At 40.0% G+C, this 13,462-nt stretch overlaps 1 protein-coding gene across 2 annotated transcripts; it reads left to right on the top strand.

The window, feature by feature from the left end:
- Positions 1-331: 331 nt before the first annotated feature.
- Positions 332-13,261, top strand: EIF4E (eukaryotic translation initiation factor 4E). Of its 2 annotated transcripts, XM_044428858.1 has the most exons (7): positions 332-428; positions 4,087-4,193; positions 5,899-5,994; positions 7,576-7,639; positions 8,195-8,308; positions 10,832-10,971; positions 12,253-13,261. In XM_044428858.1, exons 1-7 carry the CDS (start codon positions 411-413, stop codon positions 12,365-12,367), a joined length of 654 nt encoding a protein of 217 aa, XP_044284793.1. In that variant the 5' UTR covers positions 332-410; the 3' UTR covers positions 12,368-13,261. The 2 variants fall into 2 exon arrangements, with proteins under 2 accessions (XP_044284793.1, XP_044284794.1); XM_044428859.1 differs by lacking the exon at positions 5,899-5,994.
- Positions 13,262-13,462: the final 201 nt, after the last annotated feature.

The raw sequence follows: 13,462 nt of genomic DNA, 5'->3' as shown, positions 1-13,462 counted from the left end.
TGGGACTTGTGCCACCTTACGCCTACAGATGCAGTTGCCGTTTCCAGACTCCAGGGGTCACATTTTCGTTCGGAGCTACGTCGCCTCAACCTGACATGCCCCTGTCTGCCTTTCCCACGTGACTGTCTCTCCTGTAACGGGGAGACAGGGAGGGAGGCAAGGGGGAAAGGCAACTCCCCAATAGCCGTCAATCGGAGACTACAATTCCCAGAACCCGCTGCTTTCCCTCCCGCCAGCCTCAACCACCAACCCCTTCCCGTACCGGCTTCGCGCACGCGCCGAGCCGCCAAAACGGGCGTCGCCGGCACGTGACGCCCCATCGGCCAATCGCTTTCGAACCTGATTTGTTATCCGCCTTCCCCTTTTACCTCTCCCCTCCCTCCGCACTTGTGCGATCAGAGCGATCTAAGATGGCGACGGTGGAACCGGTGAGTGTCCTTATTCCCGCTTCCTTTCTCCCCTTTCCCCCTCCCTCAGCTTTTCCTCGTCCTCCTATTTCGCTTTCTGACAGGGTTAAGGAAAGACTCGAAGGCCCTGGCGGAAATAGTGGTGGAGGGAGAGTATCTTTGGGAGGACGGGGAAAGAGGCGGCTGAAAAGGAGGAGGAGAAGGGGGCAGCAGCGGCCTGGGAATATGTGGCGGGGGGCGGGGGGAGCACGCGTACGGCGAGCGAAAGGCGCCGGCGTGCGCGGGGGGGTGACTTGAGGGAATAATGGGGAGGGGCGGAAGGCCGGGTGGGTTCCGAGCGCGTGAGTGCGGCCGGCCGGGAATTGTGCCGTCACAGCTTGGGCGGGGGCGTGGAGGGCGGCAGGGGAGGGGTCGCGTGACGAGAAGGAGAGAGGCCTAGGAGGGCCGGCGTGGGGGGGAAGAGAGAATTCGGGGGGAGCGGGGGGCGGCGGCGGCGAGCTCGCGCGCGTGTTTGAGCTTGCGGGATCTAACTTTTCAACATTATTCCTATTATTTTAGTTTGCCGGGGCGCGCCGCCATAGGTGGCAGCGGCTTGAGGGCCCTCCCCGCTTTTGCCGGCGTCTTCTCCCATCTCTTTCCTTCCTAACTTCCCACAAGCGCGCGCCGGCCTACCCTGGCCTGCCAGACAGCCGCGGCGCCGAGAACCGGCAGAGACGCGCCTCCCCCTCCTGCCCCGCACCCCGCGTGCTTTGCTCTTCAGCGCGGCCTCCACGGCAGCCCAAATAGGTCTTTGGTTAGGCTGGAGGTGGTCCACCTGGCCGGCCCGTGGACTTCGACTCCTTTTCTGTTCTCGAAAGTGCTTTCTTTCGGGTCGCTGGTCTTAGCTTGCTTTTCTGTTCCTTTTTTCCTCTATTAAGTAAAGAAGTGTGGCCATGGAAAACCAACTTCCAAGTTTATTCAGTCTATTCTAAATCTGTAGGATCTGTTCCTTCTATAAGACCTAATTCTACTCAGTACCAGCGTTTTCAGAAAATAATTTTATTTTTAACTTAGGCTTTTTTTTATATGATTCTACAGCATTTGAATAGATATTTTCTTGTTCTTATCACATCGCGATTTTCATGGCCAAAGGCTCGTTTGAATCATTAACTCGTTCAGCAAAAAAGTATTTTTCCTATCAGCGCAACCTGTTCCAATGTAGGCTGACAGGTGGTGTACAAAATTAGGGTCTTGGGTTGCAGTGATGAATTATGACAGCTTATTTAATAGGAGCATCTTTGCAGCTTGAAATGCTTGCTGTGAGCTAAGTGTTCCTGTAAATTGGCCTTAGCACTGTATAGGAAGTTGACTACTTAAACTTCTAAGCTAGCATAAAAGCATTTCATTGAAAATAGAGAAGGACTGGGGTTTGCCTGGGTGTAGCATGTGTTCAGAATGTCCCAGTGCAGTCGGCTATACAAAAATGTTGTGTTCTTTTTCTGTCAGTTTCAAGAGTAGGCATAGTTTTAAAAAATACTGTTTTTCTTAGTCTGTGGATGGTTCTCAATATAAGAAGGCTTTTCATAAGCATAGAAGAAGCAGACTTAATGGAATGATCCATAATAGTCTTAAGAACCATAACTCTTTGGGGAAACGATCTTCTGAATCTCAGCATTTCTGGGTCCCTCATTTTCATCAGTTTCATCAGCTGTGTGTGTCTGTGTAAGGGACTTGTATTGAAGTAGCAAGCTATTAATCATCATGATTGAAAACCTTTTGGGGTTATGTAGTATTGTAAGGGTAAGTATTAACTCTTCAGTAGTAGTGGCTATAATGTACTATTTTAACATGTTTTGTTTCCAAGAGAGGTAGTTAGCCAGCTAATGCTCATTAATGAAAGATACAGAAAAGTCATCTACTTATATCACAAGACTATAATTCTGAACCCCATGACATTAAATACCAAATGCTAAAATATATGTTCTAAAAATACTTAAAATACCCATTGAGCATACCTGAACTCATTCAATTTAGAGAAACTTTTTTCCTGTTCAGAAAATCTATCATGTGGAAAAGTATAATCATCAATGTAATAATTTCTTCTTTAGTGAAAAGTTACTAAAACATTAAAAAAAAACTTTTATATAATTTGCTGTTGGAAGTTTCCTTGCCACATTACAATGGTAAGTATAAAGTGGTGTCAAAGTAAGCATCAACACTAATTCATTGCTACTCGGATTCCTAATTGAAGGGATTATGTTTTTATGATATGACTTACTCAAAGACATCCTTCACTTAAGGAATAATAAATACCTTGTAATTACAACTATGGATGCAGATACAATTGAAAGTCTCATGTTTCAGTGTTGGCAATGTCAAATGCTGCTTTTCTATTTGTTAATTCTAATTGAAGTTGTTCTGTGAGTCATTTATTAGACAATTTATACTTAATGCTTCATTGCCAGGTAATACAACATGGAATTTTAAAATCAGGTAATCACAATTAGTTTTATTTTATATACCACTTCAGTTTCTAAAAAGTACTCCCATATCTAGATCAGAATTTTGAATCTTAACATGTTGAGAGGCAGAATAGGGTTGTGTTCCTTCTCCCTTCCCATATCAGTGTGAATAGAATATTGGAAACAAAATAAGTTTGATGAGACAGTATAGAGTCCCTGACATAATAGCTTGAATCCAAACTAAGTTAGTCACACTTAGGCTCTTCTGATTTATTTGGAAACTAATTTAGTTACGACTAACTTTGTGTATTTCTTTTAGTGGGAACTGAATGTGATTTTTTTAGGATGAAGCTCACCCACTGTTTTGCTTTCCATGTGCAATCACCATAACTTAGTGAATCTGTTAAAAGTAGCTATGTATAGACTTGTGTTGCAAGATGCTGTTTCTCTGGACATATTTCCTAATCAAATCTTATAAATTAGGGTAGGTAGAAAATGGTATGGCAATACTACATTCAACCAGTTAAAGTTATTGATAATTGACAGGGTGTGCTTGTATCATGGTTTGGTGTTTCATTGACCTTCAGATTTAGACTGGGGTGAGCATCTTAATGGTGCTCTAGGGCAGCCTTCCCCAACCTTGTGCCTTCCAGACACGTTTGGACTGCAATACTCAGAATTTCCAGTTAATGTCCCTGCTGGATGGGAATTCTGGGAGTCATCATCCAAATGCCTCTGAAGGGCACCAGGTTGGGGAAGGCTGCTCTAGGGTCTACAACTCCCATGGTCCCTTACTGGCCGGAGTTGATAGAAGTTGTGGACCAAAAGTTGCCTACACCTGATCTAAACAATTTATTTGTGAACTTGTAAGCCATCCAGAGATGAAAGTGATGGATGGCCTAGAAATATCCTAAATAAATACATTTTTATTTGAGGCCTCCTGTTCTGGTATTTCTGATATCCATTAATATAAAAAGATCTTGGACCAAGAGGCAAGTTTGAACTTTTTGTTGCTCCTGCAGTTGTGTAAGAATACTGCCTTGCTCTTCACATGGAGCCTTGGAAGTCTTGAATGTTTAAGCCCCCATATTGGCAAAATCATATAGTTATATCCATATTATAAGGACTTGCAGATGTTTATGCCTGCATATCTGGAAATAATTATGCTAAAAGGAATAGTTACACAACATTATATATCACAGTTTAAAAGAAGCAAGTTAATTATTTTGTTTATGTAGGAAACCACTTCTAACCCTCAAACTTCAGAAGAAGAAAAAACTGAGACATCAGCAAGTCAGGAGATAGTCAGTCCTGAACAATACGTAAAGCATCCATTACAAAACAGGTGAGACATGCTTTTTTAAATGCTATATAATACAGGATTGATATCTGTCAAAATAATTGTTGGATGTTTGGAATGATATCATTATGTGAAGCTGACACTAGTTCTTTTCCCTTGTGAAGAAGGCTCTGCAGTGTTGAAATTTACTAATATTTTAGAGATGGTTGGCAGATGGGAAAAAGTACTGTTTGTGAAGTCATGGTGGTGGTAGTAGTAATTACATTTATTCCCAGCCCTTTTTATCTCTTGAAAGGAACCCAGGGCAGATTCCAGGATCCTATTTCTCCCCATTTTCACAACAACCTTGTGAGATGGCCTAAGCTGAGAGTCAGTGATGGACCCACGATCATCCAGTGACATGCATAGCCAAATGAGGACTAAAACCCAATTTTCCTGGCTTCCCAGTACAGCACTCTGACCACTACACAATACATGCTCTAGTGTGAATCATTCCATTCACACAAAATGGCAGTAAATTGTAGCTTAATTAACATACACTTTCCTCTGCTTGTGCCAACATTATTTTGCATATGCAACCTCTGATTGGAGGTTGCTGATTGTTGCCAGCACCGGACACTCTATGTTAATTGTGGGCTTAACAACCTACAGTTAATATCACAACTAATTGTTAACTGTTGGTTGCTGAACCAGTGATTAGTCTGTAGTGTCTGGGTTTGTGTGGCATAGAGCAACCTCTACTTGGAGGTTGCATATGTGCAATGATGGAGACATGCACCACAGCTTATCATGGGTTATGTGAGAAACAGGTCAACATCGTGCCAAGTTAAGTAGTAAAATAGGTTATGTCCTGGGGGGAAAGTCATCTTAAACCTCATGCAAGGAAGATTCTTGCTATCATATCTATAATCCTATATTGTCTTTGTTTCTGGTTAGGTTATTCTAATATGCATGTATTTTAGAAGTTTAGTATGCTGAAGTATACTACAGTATACTTTTCCTGTATGTCTTAGGATAATAAAACCCATATTTAAATAGTTAACTGAATATTACAGTACCAGCTTCTTCACTTAGTAAAATATGTAATTTTTTAACTCTTACATGACAAAACAGAAAAATGTTAAGTATGTCCTGGTAATGTTCTGCCTCTACAGCAATATTTGCATTCAGGGAAGCACATGCACAGTAGCTGTGAGTCTCAAACCTTTCTGGAAAGTTAAACAACTGCTAATCAGTTCCTTAGGAGGAAGAAACAGCAGTGCATGCTGAAATCAGGTCTTCTCCTGAAGAAGTTGATCCTGAGTCTTTTAGTGCTTTTTTTTAAAGTCACTGTACATGTTGGCTTAAGGAAGTTAACTTAGACATAATGGCAGCTAGCTGCCTGCTGCCATGTGTGTAATGCCACGACTAGGATTGGGGCATAAGTGTTCTTTAAAGGCATGTTTCAGATTATATCCTTCAAATAGATTTCCTCAGGATCTGTTTCCAAAAGGGGACTGAACTGAGGATACAAATGTATTTGTAATCATGTTTTGTTCTGTTTTAAGCAGGCATTCATTATAGCTAAATATAAATATCGTCAGTGTTGGCATCTAGAGCCTCAGTAGCAGCGGGATTTGAAAAAAATAAGCCCATGGGACTTTTGCTATCCTCTTAAATTATTTTTTCTTCCTAAACTACTACTGTGCTCTAAAGTTAAAAAAAAGGTTAATAGTGTGTTGTAGGCTAACGCTAATTCAATATTTTTCAGGTGGGCACTCTGGTTCTTTAAAAATGACAAAAGTAAAACCTGGCAAGCAAATCTTCGTCTGATCTCAAAGTTTGATACTGTTGAAGATTTTTGGGCGTAAGTGAAGTTTTCAGATGCCAGTAGCATTCATTCCCAAAGTCCTTCCTCACCCCCTTGTAATATATTACTATGTGGCTTTTAAAATCTACCCCAGAAATGGCCTGCACATCAACCTTGAAATCTGTATATCAGAACTTAAGCTGAACTTCAACTTTGAGTCTTCCTTCCTTTTTCTGTTCATTATGAAGGATGACAAAGAGAAATAGAAGGAACTGAGTAAGGTGAACGGAAGGAGTGCTCAAACAAATAGTGAAAGTTTGGCTAATGTTTTAATTTAAAAAGTTGATACCTTAACTTCTTAAATTGATCAAGGAAGAACTCGGGATTCAAAACTGTATCTGCAGGCATTTTTAATAAGTTGCAGATCAAGGAATGAATAATGTAGAGGCATAAGAAAACACAAGCAGTCAGCTATGGAACTGAAACTGTCTTAGTTGCCCTATATGATCTGTGCAGCGGGAGGGACAGCGGAGTGCGTCAGTGTTGGTTCTCCTGGACCTCTCCGTGACTTTTGATACCATCAACCATGGTATCCTGGACAGGCTGGGCGAGTTGGGAGTTGGAGGCACTGCTTCGCAGTGGTTCCACTCCTACCTGTCTAGCCAATTCCAGAAGGTGGTGCTGGGAGATTATGGCTCTGCACCATGGCAGCTCTGCCATGGAGTTCCGCAGGGATCCATCTTATCTCCCATGCTTTTTAACATCTACATGAAACCGCTGGGAGAGGTCATCCAAGGGTTTGGGCTGTGGAGTCATCAGTATGCTGATGACACCCAACTCTACTTTGAAGATGGTCCTGATACTTCATTTGTTTCAGAATAGAGCTGCCAGAATGTTGACAGAGACCAGCAGGTACTCATAAAACACCAGTCTTCTTTCAGTTACACTGGCTGCCAATTGAAATTTGGGCCCATTTTAAGGTGCTGGTGATGACCTAAAAAGTCCTAAATGGCTTAGGTCTGGGATACCTGAAGGAACACCTTCCCTTTGTGCCTTCCTACCCCTTGAGATGGAGGTCCGGCTCCGCGGACCCTCCTTGAAGGAGATTAGGAGGAGGGCCTTCTTTGTGGTGGTGCCCCAGCTATGGAATATGTTCCCCAGAGAGGTTTGCCTGGTGCCGAAACTATATTCTTTTCAACGTCAGGAGAAACCCTTTTTATTTTTCCATCATTTTAATGTTTAGATGGTTTTAACTGGGGTTTTATTATCTTAGCTGCTGGATGCTGTGCTGCTTTGTTTATCTTACTCATTTTTCATTGTAAGCTGTCCTGAGACACTACTGGGACAGGTTAGAAAAGCTTTAAATAAATAAATTTCCATGTTATTAAATATGGTGAACTCCAGTGAGCTTTGTTCTAAACTCTTGAAATAATGGAAGTTGAATGGTCTTAGATTATGAACAGGGTCATGTAACTGGGTTATGGTTTCATTTTTTTTCTTTTTAATACCAAGTGTTTGTTGAGGGTAGGGTTATATTTATATTCAAAAGCTCAAGCTTTAGCTCTAGGATTGTAGAGTGTTTGTACATATCAGACTTTGTGAATTCATTTTTAATGGTGTTTTGCTTTTCCCAAATAGGTTATATAACCATATCCAGCTCTCTAGTAACTTATTGCCTGGTTGTGACTACTCACTCTTTAAGGTATGAAGAGTAAACTTTTTAAAATCAGCGTTACCTCATTTGAGTTAAATAATTTGTGCTGGGGGTGGGGAGATAATTTGTGTGAAAGACCATATATAAGCAAGATTATATACTGATTAATGTGATCCTGTTCAGTGAGATGTACCTAGCTTCCCAGACTGCATCATGGAACTTGATTTCTAGAGAAAGTATACCAGTGGGGTTCCAGTTCTCATAAATAGCTGAACCCAAGCATACTAGTGATCTTTCCTGTTTGAGTATGGTATGTGTCACCAGTTTTAAATGGCTCTGCTGCTATTCTGCTTACTGTTTGCCTTTATGTTACAGCCTAAAAATAAATTCCTTTATTCTGTCCCTCAATATTTTTTAGCAGTAGGATAACTCTTTCTGTGCATTGTCTTGCATATTGATGTTTAAAAGACAGCAATATTCTATTTTACACAAATGAATCTTAATGCTATGAGGATAACTTGATTCCAGATAGTATTTTAGAATTGATATAAGACAGTCCACAGCATATGGATTTCATCTTTGATCCTTGAACTGTACCTTTAGGATGGTATTGAGCCCATGTGGGAAGATGAGAAGAATAAACGAGGAGGACGATGGCTAATTACACTAAACAAGCAGCAGAGACGAAGTGACCTTGATCGCTTCTGGCTAGAGACAGTAAGTTTTGTGTGTGATATTTTCTTGGTTATGTTTGTGAAAAAAAGCTGTTTTCTTCCTAGATTCTTAAAGGCTGAGGAAATGGCACACCAACTGAATTATGGTTAGGTAATTTCCTGATTGATTTGCACTTCACTTGGCATAATCTGCTGGTTAGGGTTTCTTAGGTGAGGTGAATCAGACAAATAACTGGTGCTCTGCTGGTTGAGGGATCAAAGAGATGGAATTTCCTCCTTAACATTCTAATCTCTAAAATGTAGGACAGCTGAGCAGGAAAGGAGACAATTAAAGGACAACTAAATAGCTTAACAATGTTGCTTGTGCAGTTTTGTTAATGCTCAGTAGTCCTTAGCTTCTCCCTTTAGATTTTGGAAATGCGCCGTCAGTTTTGGGCATTGCTGAGGTTTTGGGCAGTAACGCAGTTGATTATAAGTGAGTAAAGCACTTTGCTGCTTGTTCTCCACTCCATTAAGTGCTGCTAAGAGGAAGTTGAGTAGTGCATATCAGATCTAAATAATTGGAATGTGCTTGCTGGGCTGGGTGGAGTTTAGTTTGGGTAATGGTCTGGGGGAAAGGTTATGGGTTGGGTATGGAGGCCTGACGGCTCTAGGTTTGCCATCCCTATGATTGTATGCACTGGTAGGGCTATGAGGTGGTGGTGATGGTGGCTGAAAAATCATTCTTCACTATCAGTACATCAGCAAAATCTGGTCCAGATGGGCTCTTGGAGCTCAGAGGATCTGGCCTGAGGGAAGATCCAACAAAGAATGAGATCTCTGCAGCTCACTGTGACATTATTGTTGGTAAAGTAAACCAAATTCAGGACAAAGAAGTGGATCCTAGATCAAATCAAGTTAGAACTTTCCTTGGAGGTAAAAATGACAAAATCAAGCTATTATACTTTGCGTATATCATTACTTTACAGTAATGCTAGGGAAAGCCAAAGGCAAAACAAGACCATATATGAAATAGCTCAATTACATATAGGAATCCACAGCCCTGGGTTTACATGGACAAGATTTCTTGGAGGCCATTCTTTCTTAGGGTTTGCATAGGCTCCATAAGAAGGAGGTGATATAGTACATGACAACAGCAACTCTACAGAGTAATTGCTATTTGAAGGCTGTAATAGAGTGAATGAGATGACACTGAAATTGCTTTGCGGAAAGAAGGAAGTAGTATCAGATCTTTGGAATGGGTTGTCCTTTAGACTGATGAGGGTGGTAATCGCCCAGGCTGATCAGGTTAAAAAGTTTAGGGAAGCTCCTGAATGCTGCTTTGCTCCTATATATGTGCCAAGGACTGCCTTTTTAAAACCATTTCTTACTGGTCACCTTATTGGGAAAAATGGGATCTTGGCATGATCCATGTTTCTGATATTGGCTAATATAAAAGTTTTCATGGTGCTCCCCTTTAGGATAACTTGGAGACTTCCTCTGATTCCAAATGCCATTGCCAATCTCCAGCCAGAAAAGTGAAGGCAGGATCACAGTCCTTTCTTTCAGAGTTACATTGAGAGCCTTTGAACTTTCTTGCAAATTTCAAGCTGGAGATGGTTCCTTTTAAAGCAGTGTATGAGTTCAAATTCTTTCCCATTGTTGCTTTACTGATTATTCAGCTGAAAATGGCTCCCAGAGTGACTAATAAATCCCAGCTGTTTAAGTTCCGTAGGGTGAACCTTTTTCTATTCTTCACTTGAGGAAAGTTAAGGGCATCTGGGATAAAGCAGACACTTTACCACAATTGCTCTAAGGTTATAGAATAACTCAGATGCAGTGTAAAGTTGTATGATTCTCAGGGACTTGCAGAGAAGGTGCCAAGCTTGCCTCTTTTGAAGGGCAGCAAGATGGGAATTTCTAGTTTTGTAGTACTGTAACTTTGTTTCCTTGGATAAGAATAAAAGGATAAGGTTGGGGAAGGTGTACAAACACTTTAAAATATATGAGGCTTACTCAAGTTAGTGTCATAGGATTTGCATTACCCTAGTTCGTATGTTCTGCAATGGGTGGTATAGGAGCACTGCAATCTAGTCAGCCCCATTTTGCGGATTATGTCATATCCCAGCTGATATATTGGCAGAAATACTTCACACATCTCATCCTCCCCAACTTTGCTGTGCAAATGATCAAAGTCACATGTGTTGCTGTCACTGGAGGTGGTTTGGAAACTGCAGCTGCTTGTTGATGAGTATAGGTTGATAGGAACATGCTGTGCCCTTTCTGAAATATATATATTTATCACCAGTTTTCTTCCAGGCCCAGTTCAGGATTCTGGTTTTGGCCTTTCAGTCTTGTACAGTCTGAATCTCAAGGATCACCAGTGATGTCCTGCTGCAAACTCCTCCTTTAAGTGAGCTGTGGTATCATCCACTAGGAGTTTTTCTCTAGCCTTGTGGAATATTCTCTTCCTGGTGGTCTCTCATGGGCAGATGAAAACTTGTTCTAGGTTTTTGGTGATGACTGTGTTTCTGTGTGTAATTTCATTTTTTGATTTAGATGACTCCTCTGTCTTCATTTTTTGCAGCTGCTGTGCCTTATTGGAGAGTCCTTTGATGACTACAGTGATGATGTATGTGGAGCTGTTGTTAATGTTAGAGCCAAGGGTGATAAAATAGCAATATGGACTACTGAATGTGAAAACAGGGATGCTGTTACACATATAGGGTAAGTTATGTTGAGTAACCAGAATACTATCTTCTTCACTGTATCTTAAGCACTGAGTTGCATTGGCTATCATGATAAACCACAGTGTATTGTGATGGAAACAACTTGCATCCACCCCCTGCCCTCAGCACAGCCACAAGGTGATTTAAAAGTTTGTTTCCATTTTTTTAATAACTGATGGTTTATTGACTTGTTCAATTGCTAAACTCTGTTTAATGGTTTATTTGAAACAAGACAGCTTCAAATTATAGTTGATGAAGTTTGTCTCATTCACAGTTTATATTTTGTATATAAACATACTCTGTATGTAAGATGAAATGGTAGTTAATCAAAAAATGGAAACAAACTTCCAGTCTTACAGTCATGTAGAATGAGGAACACATGAGCCCAGAGCATGTTGCAGGGTTGTTTCTAGTTTTTTATTTTATGAATTATGCATCTAGACTGGCCTTTGTGGAGCCCAGGCCTAAACATATTCTTTAGAAGTCTCATGAGACAAAGTAGGATTGCAGCCTAATTGTTACATTTATAATAATCACACAGTAATAGTTCATTTCAAGGGCAGTTTAACTATAGAATATTTTATCAATTGGAAAAGATTGGCATTGCCTGTAGTTGAAGTACACTGTATATTTTTACATTCTCTTATGAAGTAGGGAGGTTAACTTTAGAAAAAAATAAGTTTTTGAAAGGAGATTAACTGAGTCTTAACTTGAGTCTCCCAAAGACCAGATGCAGACTTCCTATGCTGTTAATAGTTGTGCTCTTGAGTCAACCTTGTGTCATAAATGGCACCTGCCAACATTCCTTATTTCACGTAACTGTTAAAAGGGGCGTGTGTGGTTTTTTTTCTCCCTGTATTTCTTGTTAAATACCCTGAATATGAAGTCAAATTGATGCTGATGATACTGCTGTGAGGATGTGAGCCACCAGTTAAAAAGAAATGTTTTAAGATATTTTTAGTTGTTGATACCCTATAGTATAATGTAGATAGTGCACATGATAGCTGGGAGAAACTAGAGCATGCTACGATGTATAAAGATTTTTATTTAATTTTTACACTGCCCATAAAGCCTAAAGATAATGACCCTTTGGTGACTTACGTGCTATAGTGAAGATTTGTAAAGTTTTGCAGCTGTTAGCTTCAGTTACTGTGTCAACAACAGAGCCAATTTTGGGCAATTATTAAGATAGAACTTGGCATCCATATGAAAGTAGTATTGTATGATTCTCTTCTGAAAAATAGTGCTTAAACTGATTTTCTGTGTTTTTATTTCTCAGGAGAGTATACAAGGAAAGGTTAGGACTTCCTCCAAAGATAGTGATTGGTTATCAGTCCCATGCTGACACAGCTACTAAGAGCGGCTCCACCACTAAAAATAGGTTTGTTGTTTAAGAAGACACCTTCAAAGTATTTCATAGGAGACTGCGTCAAGCAATCGAGATTTGGGAGCTGAACCAAAGCCTCTATAAAAGCAGAGTGGACTGCATTTAAATCTGATTTCCATCTAAATGTTGCTAAATTTGTGAAAGTCTCATTTGCTTTTGTCTTGTACTTCTATGTTCCCCTCCAACTTTTTGACTGAAGTAACCTTTATCCAATCAAAGAATTTCAGTACAACATTTGCCCCCTGAATCCATAAAGCTCTCCCTAGCCCGCTCTGTGGTGTTTCTTAGCAAAGTCACTATTATATTAAAAATATCCTGAAAACAGTGCCATTTCTACAGGGGAATAAACTACTACTTTTTTCACCTTTGCATTGTATGCAATAACATGTTTTGCTGGTTTGAAAGAAGAGTATGATGCATACATTTTTCTAGCAAATCTTTCTTTATACAGCATGATCATTGCTGTAACTGATGCTGATGGCTGCTAGATTTAATTTATTTGTTTCCCTTTCTGATAACATTAGTGATATCCTGATTTCAGTTCTTTCTCATGTAACATTGGTGAAGGATCTGGGAATATGACAAAAGGTTTAATAAACATTAATTTTGTGCATTCTTTGGTAATTATTTTGTAACATCAAAGCTTTGCTACAAATCAGTGATATGTTTGTGCGATTTCCTGAACATAATTGTGGATTTTTAAAATGTAACATCATAATTACATTCCTTACTAGAAATAGTATTCCTGTTTTTTGTATCTTATGCTGTATTTTAACACTTTGTATTCTTTAGGTTATGTTTTGCTTTGGTTTAAGAACGGCTCAAATAGAAAAGCAGTCCCATTCATATTAAGACAGTGTACAAAACTGTAAATAAAATGTGTACAGTGAATTGTCTTTTAGACAAGTAGATTCGTCCTTTTATTTCATTATACTGAAGTGTTTTGTATGACTTCTGACAAGACAGTCTCATTTGTGGCTTCTGTTGTAGTTTATCTTCCAGAAGAGGTTAAGTTGAATTCAAGTTACACTAGATTTAAATAAACCTTAGTGTTCTCCTCAAATGCTAATACATTGCTGTGACTATATCTTAAATGACTATG

The sequence above is a fragment of the Varanus komodoensis genome, unplaced genomic scaffold (genome assembly GCF_004798865.1).
Source record: "Varanus komodoensis strain SLA01 unplaced genomic scaffold, ASM479886v1 scaffold2, whole genome shotgun sequence".
Classification (NCBI taxonomy): domain Eukaryota; kingdom Metazoa; phylum Chordata; class Lepidosauria; order Squamata; family Varanidae; genus Varanus; species Varanus komodoensis.
This window is presented reverse-complemented; position numbering and strand designations above follow the sequence as displayed.

Coding starts and splice junctions, on each gene's coding strand:
- EIF4E (XM_044428858.1), top strand. Junction 4,194..5,898: donor AAGCATCCATTACAAAACAG/GTGAGACATGCT, acceptor AATATTTTTCAG/GTGGGCACTCTGGTTCTTTA. Junction 5,995..7,575: donor ACTGTTGAAGATTTTTGGGC/GTAAGTGAAGTT, acceptor TTTCCCAAATAG/GTTATATAACCATATCCAGC.